The 14,830-nt window shown below is 39.2% G+C and overlaps 1 protein-coding gene across 1 annotated transcript in view; it reads right to left on the bottom strand.

The window, feature by feature from the left end:
* shroom3 (shroom family member 3) overlaps nucleotides 1-14,830 on the bottom strand; it is a 97,703-nt gene that overhangs the window by 51,201 nt on the left and 31,672 nt on the right. Inside the window, exon 3 of the mRNA XM_061733212.1 lies at nucleotides 9,047-9,223. Within this exon, the coding sequence (XP_061589196.1) occupies nucleotides 9,047-9,223 (177 nt within the window). The remainder of the gene's footprint in view (nucleotides 1-9,046; nucleotides 9,224-14,830) is intronic.

The raw sequence follows: 14,830 nt of genomic DNA, 5'->3' as shown, positions 1-14,830 counted from the left end.
ACCAATGACAGAGGAGATGTTTCTGTCCTGTGGTGATGCGGTGTTGCTACCTTTGTCATTTGTCTGTTCGCTGGCTTTCGTTTGGATTACAGTGTCCAAACAGTGTCGTTAACATTCAACCTGAGCTAAACTTTTATTCAACAGACTTTGTGCTCCGTTCCACGGATACCTGGCGCTGTGATGGGTGTGCTGAAGCAGGGAAACATGCAGAACAGGGTTACTCCAAAACCAGGGTTGGGAAACACTGGCCTAAGGGACTGTCTAGGTCAGGGGTCGGCAACCCAAAATGTTGAAAGAGCCATATTGGACAAAAACACAAAAAACAAATATGTCTGGAGCCGCAAAAAATGAAAAGTCTCGTATCAGCCTTAGAATGAAGGCAACACATGCTGCATGTATCTATATTAGTTATAACTGGCTACTCGGCTTCAAATATAGCATGCTAGTCTTTCCACATGACCGTTTTGTTATCGGACAACTTCTTGCTACAGAGCAAACATTCAGGCAATTAATGCAAATGATTTGCTCCAATAAACGTTGAATCCTCTACGGAAGAGTATTAGGGCCATGCAGGAGAAAAAATATTTGAGAGGGGAAGATTTTTTTTTATTTTGCACTTTGAGAAAAAAGTTGAAATGTCGAGAAAAAAGTCGAAATGTCGAGATTAATGTTGAAATACAATTTTAAGAATAAAGTCGAAATTTTGCCTTTTTTCTCAACATTTCAACTTTATTCACAAAATTTTGACTTTTTTCTCATCGTTTGACTTTTTTCTCGAAATTGTATTTCAACATTAATCTTGAAATTTCAACTTTTTTCTCAACATTTCGACTTTTTTCTCGAAATTGTATTTCAACATTAATCTTGAAATTTCAACTTTTTTCTCGAAATTTCAACTTTTTTCTCGAAATTTCAACTTTTTTCTCAACATTTCGACTTTTTTCTCGACATTTAAACTTTTTTCTCGACATTTAAACTTTTTTCTCGAAATTTCGACTTTTTTCTCAACATTTCGACTTTTTTCTCGAAATTGTATTTCAACATTAATCTTGAAATTTCAACTTTTTTCTCGAAATTTCAACTTTTTTCTTGAAATTTCAACTTTTTTCTCAACATTTCGACTTTTTTCTCGACATTTAAACTTTTTTCTCGACATTTAAACTTTTTTCTCGACATTTAAACTTTTTTCTCAAAGTGCGCAATGAAAAAAAATCTTCCCCTTTCAAATATTTTTTCTCCTGCATGGCCCTAATACTCCTCCGTACAAATCTCCGTTAACAGAAATGTTGAAATGTAATATTTATTCTACACATTTTTACACCATTGGAAAACGTTAAGAATGTTTGTGTCATGTTTGTCCTCCTACAGAAACCATATGAAAACAAAAAATATATTTCCCTCCCCCATCTATTTCCATTTTCAAACATTTTTGAAAAAGCTCCAGGAGCCACTAGGGCAGCGCTAAATTGCGTGCGGCATGCGGCTCTAGAGCCGCGGGTTGCCGACCCCCTGTCTAGACTCTATACTAGACAATACGGTTTGGTTTGTTTTCAATTTCATGTCATGATCTTGATGAATATATTGATGTGGTAACGTCTTAACATTAACTTCTCATTCCAGCTAAGTCTGTGATTATATACCGTTACAAATAGATATGCTTCAGTAGTGAGATAATACAATTTTTTAATAATAAGCACACTGCCTTTCAGGGTGATGATAGGGAAGTGTATAAGGTGGCCTAACATGATGCAGAGAGCTGTCAGAAAAGCAAAAGCTGTCTACAAATGCAAACTGGAAAACAAACTCAAGAGCCATGACAATAGGGGTGTATGGCAAGGCTTTAAACATATAAACCAATCAATGAATTCTGTTGCTGCTTCAATAACAACCAAAGCCTAATAGGACAGCTCCCTAACTCCACCTTTTTCAAAGAGGAGTATGAGGTGAGGAACCTGCTGCACAGACAGAACAGCAGAGAGCAGCGGGCCCTGATCTTGTATCCGCTGCCATCCTAAAATATTGTGCTAAAATAAACTCACTTCAGTCTTCACTGATATTTTTAACAGGTCTCTGAGGGAATGTAAAGATCCTGCATGTTTTAAGCTGCTTTCATATTCCCTGTGCCTAAACAATCAAATACCGGTCGTCTGAATAATAACAAAGCTTTTACATTAACATCTGTAATAATGATAATCTCTGAGCATGTAGTAGGTAAACACTTAAACACATTCTAGACTCTATACAACATAGACCACAGGTAGTCAAAATAAACAGACTTTCTACAAACCCAGTACATGTACACTGGTGCCCCTCAGGGCTGTGTACTATCACCTCTCACACAAATGACTGTATCTCACATTGTCACTCTGTTAAAATGTTCAAATTTGCTGATGACAAACAAGTGGTAGGGCTGAGCACCTTGCAGAAATTAAGTCTTGTCTCTGATTGACTGGTGCTCTCTCCACCACTTAAAACAGAATATCTCGAAAAATAAAGAGCTGGTGGTCAACTTTTGGAGAAAAGGGGGCTCCTGCCACTGACCATCGATGATCTGGAGGCAGAAAGAGTGGACAGTTTTAGGTTTCTCTGAACCTCCACTCTTAAATGGGCTGAAAATTCAATGTGCATCATCGAAAAAGCCTACCCAAGGCCCTTTTACCATGGCCAGCTTTGAAAGTTTGGGGTGGCCAGGAAGGGGATGCTTCAGTTCTACACAGCAGCGACATATACATATACAGGTATCTGGTATGGCAACGCTACAGCTGAACAGAGAAAGCAGCTGGACAGTTATGTGCAGCATCTCAAAAGTCATTAGTTCCAAACTCGCCTCCATCTTTCACTCGTACGAGACCTGCATTCGGCACAAAGGCCTAAAATACTTAATGACTCTACGCAGGCTGCCTTGCCCTCTTACCAACTCTACCCTCAGGGAAAAGACTCAGGATATTCCGTTTTCCTCGACAGAACTTATTGCAGGGCCGTCAAATTACTAAATGGTTCCTGAATCCTGCACCAGCACCTTATGAACATGAAAGTGAAACATTTTAAAGCACCAGGTATCCTATTCTTCTTTGCAATAGATCATACTGTATTTAATTTTATTCTTGTGTCTTACTAGATTTCAAAGCACTTGACTTTTCCTTGCATTTTATTTTTATTAGCTTTTATTTAATTGTACTGCTACTTTGCACTACATCTCACCGTTTTTCTTTTACATCTCATTTTATTAGACAGATATTTTATTTTTCTCTTGATCTTATAGCCATGGATGAATGGGAAGGGTGTGTGTGTACGGTATAAATTACCGTAAAACCCCAAATATAGGCCCGGGCGTTTATTAGGGACCTGCGTTGTGTGTCTCCATTCAACCCAAATCTTGTTGTGCGTCTTCAGACACTTAACCTGTCCCTATTCAGGAATCAATCTAGCCAGGCAGCACTAGCCGCGAACAGCTTCTCGTTGTAAGCTATGGTCTGATACAACTCTTTTCCCGTTACTCATATAATCTTCAACGACTCCCGCTGGTGCCTACCCAAGTTAAGGGAAAAGAGAAAAAAAAGGAGAGGAGAATAGGTGAGCAAAAGGCTAGAGTCTACGAACCTAAAACTCTTCGCTCACCTTTTTTCCCTCCTTTTTTCTCTTTGATGCACGAGCCGCTCAACTTCATAATAAATAGTCACACACTTTTCATTTTCTTCAATGTTATTTGTTTGTGTTTAGGTAGGCTATATTTGCATACGGTAGAATAATTTTTAGGCAACAAGATAAAACAATGTTTGAGCTGGCCTTTATTTGGGATGGGCGTTTAATATAAAATGTATATTACTGTATATTATGCTACACCCGGCAGATAATTGGCACTCTGCCATTATTTGAAGTTTTAGGGTAGAGGTATTTTTAAATATACACTTTAAATTAAAGACATCATTCTCTGTGTATTATTTTATATGTCACGCATTAACGGGTGAAATAATTATGATTTAAACTTTTTTTCCCATGGTCTAGCAGGTCTGGTGTCCTGCTGGTGTGTGTTAACAGGTTCCTTGTAAATTGTTACTGCGTTTTCCTCAACAATGTGATTTTAGAAGTATTTGGTGATTCAGACAAATAACCTCTGAGCCTCTGCCTCAGAGGGCTCTGATGGCCCACTTCCTGCTTTTGACTTTTCTGTCCCCCCTCCCCTTCCACTCAACAGCATCTGATAACCCCGACCCCCCAGGGAATAGTGGGAGAATTGAGTCATTCTGTCTGTTTAATCTGACAAAGTGAGACCAACGGCAGAGTACATTTTAATGGCTTTGCTGTTATGATAATCTCCCAACATGTAGTTTAACTCCTCTGTCATCCATCCATACGTCCTGAAGCTCTGCATGTGGACGCACAAAGAAACACATATAGAAGATGAAGCTGGCCGTAGAAGACGTTTGAGAGTGTGGAGACAGAAACACCGGGGGTGGTGGTTCACCCACAGCTCAGTTTGCTGCCTCATAGCGACTGTGTGTAAAGGTGTGCCATTCCCTTAGACCAGGGGTCGGCAGCCCAAAATGTTGAAAGAGCCATATTGGACCAAAAACACAAAAAACAAATATGTCTGGAGCCGCAAAAGATGAAAAGTCTTGTATAAGCCTTAGAAACACCAGCAAAAATATTTAAAAAAAAAATGAAATAAATAAGGATTTAATCCAGATTTAAAGTAATTAAACCTTCATATTGTTTAGTTTTTATATATTTTAAGGATTTGTTTTTTAACATTTTTTTAAATTAATTTATTTATTTTAATTGTAGTTTTCAATTTGTTATTACGTGAATTATTCAAGTTTAATCCACTTTTTTCCACTGTAATTTAAATTACATATTTGGGTCAACGTGTAACAAACATGACTCAGCATATATTACATAAAAACACAAGCAACAATATTAAAACAAAAAATTAAAATAAAAAAGGATTTAATCTGCATTTAAAGTAATTAAAGCTTCATATTGTTTAGTTTTTTCCTATTTTAAGGATTAGATTTTTTTGTTTTTTAATCCTCTTTTCTCCTGTTATTTTTCTCTTTTTCCCGTTGGAAACAATCCCTTTGGCCGGTTTGTTTTACAATAGCCACCTGCCTGGCGCCGCCCTGCTGGTAGAAACGCGTGGCTATAACGCAAAACTTTGTTAACAGAAATGTTGAAATGTAATATTTATTCTACACAGTTTTACAGCATTGGAAAACGTTCAGAATGTTTGTGTCATGTTTGTCCTCCCACAGAAAACTACATTAAAACCAAAAATATATTTCCCTCCCCATCAATTTCCATTTTCAAACATTTTTGAAAAAGCTCCAGGAGCCACCAGGGCGGCGCTAAAGAGCCGCATGCAGTTCTAGAGCCGCGGGTTGCCGACCCCTGCCTTAGACAAATGCAGAGAACTGCTATGCATATTTTTCCTTACCCCTCAACCCAAGAACATGTTGATGACCTGTTCGAAAAGAGATTTATTAAAACTTAAATAAACTGTTATTTTACTTTGACTCAGGAGTTTCTTTGAACCAAGAGATATCGTGGTAGAAGTTGAGGGGAAGCGATTACTCATTAAGGGGGGAAAATGAAGAGGAAAACACATCTAACTTGCTGACCCTGATTAATGTCTCCATTTAACAGCGCCGCCTTCATGTTCATAGCTGTCAGGATAACAGTATACACAAACTAAAACGATCCTGAGATGCTTCATCTGCTTGCTGTCATCTTTCCCCCGTCCTGTCTTCTGTAGCCTTGAAAGATTGGCAGTCAATCCCTCGCGCCGTCTATGTTGAAGTGTCCTGGGGCACGCCGCTGGAGGTATGAATGTGAAAGTAATTGCTCTGCTGTGTATAAAGTGAATATTAAAAGAAGTGCTGTCGCATGGGTGTGTTTGTATGAATGAATGAATGACAAATTCATTGTAAAGTGCTTTGTAGAACCTGGATACGATTAAAACCGTGATATGTGGGTGCATTTATCAGCCACAGAATCCTCAAACCTGTTTTTACTGTGAAGCATGTACGGTTTGACGTACATGCACGAAAATCGGTACACACCTGTATCATGTCGCAACTTAAAGAAAAGTCTCTTGGCGCCATGGCCGAAACCGAACAGGAAGTTGGCCATTTTGAATTCATTGTGTAATTTTGGCGCAATTTATGCCATGTCGAACCGTAACGTGCACCCAGGTGTGTTATACGTCAAAATGTGCGTCTCCATCCTGCGACGACGTGCATTACTTTTCTCAGTCAAAAGCGTTACCGTGGCGACGCCACAAAGCGCGCCCCCCCTTCATCTGATCGTTCGATATGTGATAGTTCCTATTTTCTGCCATAACTTTTGAATGGTTTGGTATAGAGAGTCGTGGGTGGTGTCATCCGCTAAATGTCCAGGCCTGAAGAATCTACATGCAAGTCATCCAAGCTTCCACTGCAGCCTGAACGTGCACAAGGGTGCGAGGGCCCGTTCATCACTGCTTGCAGCTTTAATTATTATTATTATTATTATTTAATGTCCTGTACTTGCAGCTACTCATTCTCAGGGGCTTTTTAACAACGCTTGCTTATTTTTCCAGAGAGAAGAAGAGCTGGTCAAAACGAAGAAAGATTTGATCGTGAAAGGAGAAGAATCATTTGACTTGGGTACAATAGGCGTGGAAGTATGTTCATCTTTAAGAGATTCACTCTTCCTAAGAGACATAAAGCCAGCGCTGTCCCCCAAGCTGGGCTTTCTTAATCTTATAAATCAGTGGTGTAAAGCTTGCTCCATAAAGATCAGTGTTTAACAGGGAAATGAGTATTCCTAAATACATACATTCAGATCGAGACCAGAGCTAATGGGATACAAGGAAAGGTGACGGGTCAAAGACACTGCTTAAGATTTAGTAAAACCAGTCTGGTAGCTTGAAAACTGACTGAAGGAGTTGATTATCTCCATCGCTCTGACCACAGAGGTCTGCGGCTTACTAAGATTTAAAAGAAGGGCAACATCACAATACAAAGAAATGTTATGGTGCATGGGGCCAATCTCTACCTGACACCAGAGACTCACTCATAAAGGCTGGAGGGCAGACAGTAAAAAGGCTCACTGTGAATGAAAGCTCTCAGACCACTGATGCATGTGGGGCAGCGTAAGGCAGAAACAGCCAAGTTTATTAGGTTGTGTTGTTTTTTTATCCCCCCAATATTAAAAGCAGTCTGGTCCACTAAAATAATATCAGGGAGAACATCTTTAAGCATCTTGGTTGATACTTTGGTTAGTAGTTTGTGGCCTACAGGAAGCACAGTCAACAACAGGCCCGGCTTTCTTAAGAGCACGGGCATCCAGAGAACCACAAAACATTATGTCGGGATCCCGCCCAGGGCATTTCCTGTCTCGCCTTGAGAAATGAAGAGAAGAAGAAGAGTTTCCCAAAATACAAGGCTGTCAGAAAGTCCAGGAGAGAGTTAGAGGACAATTTACAGTTTATTTGTGAAATGTTTATTCAGATGTTCTACTCCTCACCACTCCTCTTCATATAAATTCAGTGGTAGAATTATTGGTATTGTTGATACCATTGCTCCCACCAAGGTGAAGGGGATCACTGATAAACAGAAACCTTCATGGAGAAATTCTGCACGAAGCTGAACGCAGCTGGAAAACTAAATTACAGGTTCATTGTGACATTTATAAAGAGAGACTGAACAGATATAATATGGAGCTGAAGGATGCAAGGCAATTATATTTTTCTGATATTATTGCCAACAGCAATAATGCACTTTGTTCACTACTGTTGCAGGCTAACGACCCCCCCTGAGTCAGTGGACCCTGAACTTATATCCAACCATACCTGCAGTGAGTTCGTATCTTTCTTTACTGTAAAAAAATCAGAAAATCTGTCAGTCAGCCAGTGCTCCTATGCTCGACACAGGATATGTAAGGCCTCTGTGTCCATGAGAGAAACCATGACACAATTCTGTCCAGTCACCCATTAGACTAGGGAGGGGGATTGATTCAAATATCATGAATCGATTCGATTACGATTCTTAAGATTCAGAATCGATTATCACGCTTTGATTCGATCCGATTCGATTCGATCCGATATTGATTTGGGTTAGTGTTATTAAAACTGTTTTTTCAGCTGTTGCATGAATTATATGACTGTAGTTATTCAAAATATTACTACTAGTATTATATTGAGATTCAACAGCAAGTATTGCAGCTAATGATGCTGTAAGGACCAATCAGCTCCCAGAATGCTGATAGAACTGCTTTCAGAAACATCGTGGGGCAGAATTATCAAACAGATCCAGGGAGGAAACAGAGACGGATGAAATCGGTTTTATTTTTTCCCCATTTATGAGAATTTGGTTTTTAACATTTATGCTAATGTAACCCCAAGACAGTATATAAAGCAAATAAAGCAAAGAAATATAGACAATTTATGCAATTATAACTGAAAACTTTAATGTTTTCATACCTTTAAACATATTTAAAGGCAAAAACATGGCACCAGTTATTCTCGTGTCCAACAAAATATTCCTTTTTTGGGCATAAACAAAAAAGTACCAAAAGTTGTAATGTAGCCTAATGATGAAAAAAAATAAATATTTTTTTATTTTTTTTAAATCCTATTTAATTTAGACATATGAATCGATTTTTAGGAATTAATATGAGAATCAATTTAAAATCGGAGAATCGATCTTTTCAACACAGGCCTACATTAGACCCTGGATGACATCATACACCACCTGAACTTCACCACTTGCTGCCTTGGGTTTTTAAAATTGTTCCACATTATATGTCCTCAGATCTGCTAGATATTGTAAATACATCTCTGCTTTCAGGTATCTTTCCTCAGTGCCCAAAAACACCTGTCATTAATTAGAAAAAGAATAGCCTGGACACGTCACTTATGAACAACTGTAGACCCGTATCAAACCTCCCCTAATGTGGAAAGGTTTGTTCACTGCTTGAAACCGGGGTGCTTACTAACAGCTGCATTACTGCTCTTCACGTCAGAAGATGGTTGAAACGTCAGCCGATGGAAAACTTAAGCCCTTACCCGTTATTTATGATGAGGTGGGATGCTGATCCCCAGCTGTGATTGGATGAGTGAAATGTTGGTTGCAGGGGTGGTGACGAGGGTGGTAACTGAAAAGAGAGAGGAGAAGACAGGGGAAGAACAGGAAGGCAGTTTGTTGCAGTAACAAAGTCCTCCATATTTCCAGGATTAAACCCCCTGTGGAGAGAGAGAGAGAGAAAACATTTACAAATTTTTACTGTTTTTTCAGCAAGATGTTTTATTTGTTTATATCTTCAATGTCCTGATATCAAAAAGCATCCAATAAATATTAATTGAAAGAGTTCATGAAAACAGTGTACATGAAGACAAAGGTGAAGCTATACATAGACGTGTCTTCAAAAATGACTAAAACCAGCTGTAATATATGAAACAAATAAAATACAACGAGCACAAAAGCATCAAAAAGAACAAAGATAAAAAGAAATCATATAAATAGATCAGATAAAAATCAAACATGCTGCTTAACTGGGACTAACAGCCAAGGAGGGAAAAAAAGGGGGTTTTGAGGTGTATTTTAAAATCTGGTCTGCTCTCATGTACAGGACTGTCTCAGAAAATTAGAATATTGTGATAAAGTCCTTTATTTTCTGTAATGCAAAAATGTCATACATTCTGGATTCATTACAAATCAACTGAAATATTGCAAGCCTTTTATTATTTTAATATTGCTGATCATGGCTTACAGCTTAAGAAAACTCAAATATCCTATCTCAAAAAAATAGAATATTCTGGGAATCTTAATCTTAAACTGTAAGCCATAATCAGCAATATTAAAATAATAAAAGGCTTGCAATATTTCAGTTGATTTGTAATGCATCCAGAATGTATGACATTTTTGTTTTTTTTTTTAAATTGCATTACAGAAAATAAAGGACTTTATCACAATATTCTAATTTTCTGAGACAGTCCTGTAGATGAGGCAAAGACTAAACTTTGTTTTTGAGCCTGGATTTTGTCATGAACAAGAGTGATCTGTTTGTGGACCTAAATGTTCTGTCCAGGCACTGGAGGAGGATGAGCCTCCGAGCCTCTGATGTTATCGAGCTGACATAGTCGGCACGCCCCTGCAGCATTGCACATACATGGTGGTTCCCTTGTCAAGCGAGTGGCTGTAGGGTGTCTCCAGGGAAATTACACTACTATGGACTATGCAGGGATACTAGAGAAGGAGATGGATTGATAGCTGACTGTCAGGATCAGGAGGAACAATGCATTCTGCTTGTGTAACACTGGACAAGGTTGATTCTCTTGCACATTTGCAATCCTGGGGAATTCGGTCACTATTGCACTGTCCTCAAGTAGATCCACAGTATAAATATTGTGCACGACCTGAGTTCTGCTCCCCCTTTTTCTTCACCATGTAGTCCTTAATAACAAAGATGTAAGAGGGTGATATCTACTCATTGGTCTCTGCGCTAGAGTGTCCAAGCGCTCTCCTGCCAGTCAGGCTTCATTCTGGGCTTGACTTCCACCCCTGCTGTGAGGCTCATCTTGACTGTGATCAGACCAACCCCAGACCACCTGCCTCCACTCCCTTAGGTGGAGAAACAGCATTGTGCAGCTGCTGCCGCAGCACTACTGGAGGTAGGATGATAGTGATGAGTCCTGGGCAAGGTGAGGCAGCTTCTACGGTGGCCGACAAGGGCCAAACGCACTGTAACGGCCTAATGCGTCTCAGTTAAGGAAAATGGCTTAAGTACAGAAACGATTCAAATTCACAAACTCAAAATGAGGTACAAAAAGAGGAACGTGGTGCAAATGAAAAACGTGCTGCAAAAAACAAAGACAAATGCAGCATCATCAAACGCGCTGCAGGGGGCGCTCTCAGCGTAACAGCTCAATGGACAGACACACGGGATGTAGAGAGAGACCGAACAGCTGACTGTAACGTTAAAATATAATAAAGAAACGTCTCGTAATGTACAGCGTTGTACAGTGATATAAACATCGTATATAAATATAGTCAGATAAAAATCACATTACCGTTCGCGCTGTATGTTTAAACCATGGATGTAAACACTGTGGTTCAGTCAGCTGTTCGGTCCCTCTCTACATCCCGTGTGTCTGTCCATTGAGCTGTTACGCTGAGAGCGCCCCCTGCAGGTTTGGTAACCGGTTATGAAGTGTTTATCTTTTGAAGATGGTTTCTTGTTTTATATCGTTTTGTGCTTTGCATCGTTTCTCTATTTGCAGCGTTTGATGATGCTGCATTTGTCTTTGTTTTTTGCAGCACGTTTTTTCATTTGTACCACGTTCCTCTTTTTATACCTCGTTTTGAGTTTCTGATTTTGAATCGTTTCTGTACTTGAAGCCGTTTTCCTGAACTGAGACGCATTAGGCCGTTGCAGTGCGTTTGGCCCTTGTCAGCCACCGCAAGCTTCTCAGTGGAAGTCACTCTCTGGATGCAGAGTGAGAGTCCTCCGTCTTCCTCCCCTCTGGAGCTTACCATGGGGCCGGCCTGCATCTACTGCTTCCTACCACCCCACCACTCAAGGAGCCCGAATGGCTCCCTGTCCAGCTCCAATTTAACCCAATATGTCCTTTCCTCACAGAGGCAGTGGCCAACCGGGCAAGATGAAGATGCCGGTGATTCGTTGTGGCTTTGCAGAACCAGTGCAGAAGTTGATGCATGGTAGTAATGGCTTCATTGGCTGCATTTGTGAGGGTGTGAGATCATTTCGCTGGCAGAAGGCTCACCAATCTGGCCGCTGTTTGTCATGTTGCTGGCTTCCTGACCCTTATTGCTAATTTTTAATAATAAAATCGTAGCTTTCTTGATTTGTTAATTCAGTCTCCTTTTTATGTTGCAGCACAACAACCGGGATCATAACAGTTGTGAGCTGTCACGAGAGTCCACGGGGACACAGAGTGGAGTTTTTCTGCTGTCCAACCCCTGGAATCCAATTTGTTGGTGCTATTGTTCTGTTTTATGGCTGACATCAACCTATTTCTCCCTCTCCTCGGGATCAGCAGAAGCTGTCAACCACATGTAGCTCTCCTGGCTTCCTCCATTGCAGCTCAGAAGCGTTCCCTCATTTGGCAGATGGAGTCACCAAAGCCTGGGCTGTAACTCTGAGTCTGGGTTCTGAAGGGGCTCCGTCCTGCTTCAGAACTTGGATGATGATGCTGTAGATTAACCCTTGTACTGTCTTTGGGTCAAAATGACCTCATTCTCCTGTCCTTTTTTCCTCCTGCTCTCTCCTTCCTTCTCTACTCCTTTCCTTCCTTCTTTTCTCCCCTCGTACATTCTTTCCTTGTTTTCTCCTTTCCTTCCTTACTTCTTTCCTCCCTTCCTTCTTTCTTTCTTTCCTTCCTCCCTTCTTTTCTCTGCAAGAATGACATAGCAGCAGTTAAATGCAGCCTTCTGTAAGCTTTAAATATCCACTGGGCTTACATGAAATATATCAAAACACAACAATAAAACACACTTTTCTGAACTTATCAATATGACTCTGTCCTTCACAGGATAAGTAAAATGGATCACTGCAAAAACTCAAAATCTTAACAAGAATATTTGTCTTATTTCTAGTTAAAATGTCTCATTTTAGTAAAAAAAATCTCATTACACTTAAAACAAGACTCATCACTGGAAAAAACAACAATTTTCACCTGTTTCAAGTAGATTTTCACTTGAAAAAGGTAGAAAAATCTGCCAGTGGAAGATTTTATTGCTTGTAATGAGAAAATAATTTTTCTACTTATTTCAAGTGAAAATTTACTTGAAACAGGTGAAAATTGTCAAATAAGTTATTTTTCTGGTGATGACTCTAAATGTTGAAATAGCAGTAAAACCACATTCATTGATGAAATGACATAAGGGATGGAAAGGAGGGATGGCAGTTTTACAGGGGGGATGATTTGACCGTTTTTATTTCAGGGGGGATGCCATCCCCCCTCATCCCCCCTCAACTCCAGTACTGGGTGCAGCCCTCAGAGATAGAGGCTCCACTGGTCCCACCTGTGTCAGCTGAAGGAAAGCTGGCTAACTGGGTGCAGAACTCATGTCCCGACTAGGGTTGCCACCCGTCCCGTAAAATACGGAATTGCCCTTTTATTTGAGAAAAAAATGTTGCTTCCCGTATTGAACTAATACGGGACACGATTTGCACCGTATTTTCATTAACTTTTACACCATATTCTAGTTGAATTATTGAAATAAATTAACTTTTACACCATATTCTAGTTGAATTATTGAAATAAATTAACTTTTACACCATATTTTAGTTGAATTATTGAAATAAGTTAACTTTTACACCATATTCTAGTTGAATTATTGAAATAAATTAACTTTTACACCATATTCTTCACCTGTAGGCTATATTACATCTGGGTTGATGTGGACATACGTAGCATAGGAGGATATTTCAGTTGCTAGTATGGTTGGCTGTCAGTACAGTCATGCAAGTTCAATGCTATTATAGCACTTTAAACTTTAAATCAAAGCATTTTTTTTTTCATATAAAATAAACACATTTTTATTCAGTTTAGAAGTTTTGGGGCTTTTTTTTGGCTCCTGCGCTGCTGAAATCAGGGTGTCCCTTATTTGTATTTCTGAAAGGTGGCAACCCTAGTCCCGACCTGTATTTATACTGTAGGGAGAACTGTGTGATGCACAAGGTGTGACTCAGTTGTTCAGGACTGTGCATGTGCAAGGCTATTACCCTGTTGCATGGATAGACAAAAGGTCATACAGTGACCACTGATGATGCAGGCTTAATTTGAATACTTCTTGACCAGGATTACCTAAAAAAAAAGAGATCTGCAATCTGAGTGGGACCTTGCTGTTTAAGGAATGACAAAATTAAATAAAATTAAATAATATAAAAAGCAATTCTAAGAAAAGTCGAAAATATGTAGCTATACCTTTAACTAAGGTAACGCCCTGTGACCACTTTTACAAATTTTGATGTCGTGTACAACTTAATAAGACAGCACTGCCAGTATAAAACACCGTTGTACCAGTGATTTATAGCCTATAGTCTAACACAACACCCCAGGCTGTTTGTGGGAGTTGCTGATTTTCTGACATGGTAAACTGCTGACTGTCATCATCCCAGAGTTAATCAAGATATGTATCGCAATAATTTAGAACAATTAGAGCTTCATGATGCTGGTATGTCTCGGTTAGCAGGATTGTTTGTCCCGATTGACGTCTGAAATGACTTACCCAGAACAAATTCTTCACAAGTACAAGGGCTGCATGTATAATCCTGGACATGCTAGATTACTAGTGTCAGAATTAAGATGAATTATTGTCTCAGAGTAAATTCATTTTACATTTCCACCTTGTTTTGGTACGCTGCACGTTAATATCAGTGCTTCCTAGGGTGGACAAGGATTGTCTGAACCAACAGTAACTCGCTCAGCCCCCTCTACAGGAGGCCGTGCTGGTACGGAAATCATTTGATTTTATATTTTTTCCAAATCAATAGTTTTAGATTTATGCTCCTAACACACAGTATTATTGTATTGTTATTCAGTTATGAATCATCTGCATCGTTTCCAGATACATTTCCCTGAATCGGGTTAATAAATGATTAATAAAGCTGACTGTTTGAATAAATGTACAAAATATACATAAAAGGTACAAATCAATTAAAGATAAATAAGAACATGAACAAAAACTACAAATATTGGCAAATAAACATATAAATACAAACATTAGCGTATTATTATTATTACAAATTATATTATATATTATTATCACATCTTATAAGATCACAAATAATTTTTTCACCATCTTGACTTATACCTGCAGTATTT

The sequence above is a fragment of the Cololabis saira genome, chromosome 11 (assembly GCF_033807715.1).
Source record: "Cololabis saira isolate AMF1-May2022 chromosome 11, fColSai1.1, whole genome shotgun sequence".
NCBI classification, from domain to species: Eukaryota; Metazoa; Chordata; class Actinopteri; order Beloniformes; family Belonidae; genus Cololabis; species Cololabis saira.
This window is presented reverse-complemented; position numbering and strand designations above follow the sequence as displayed.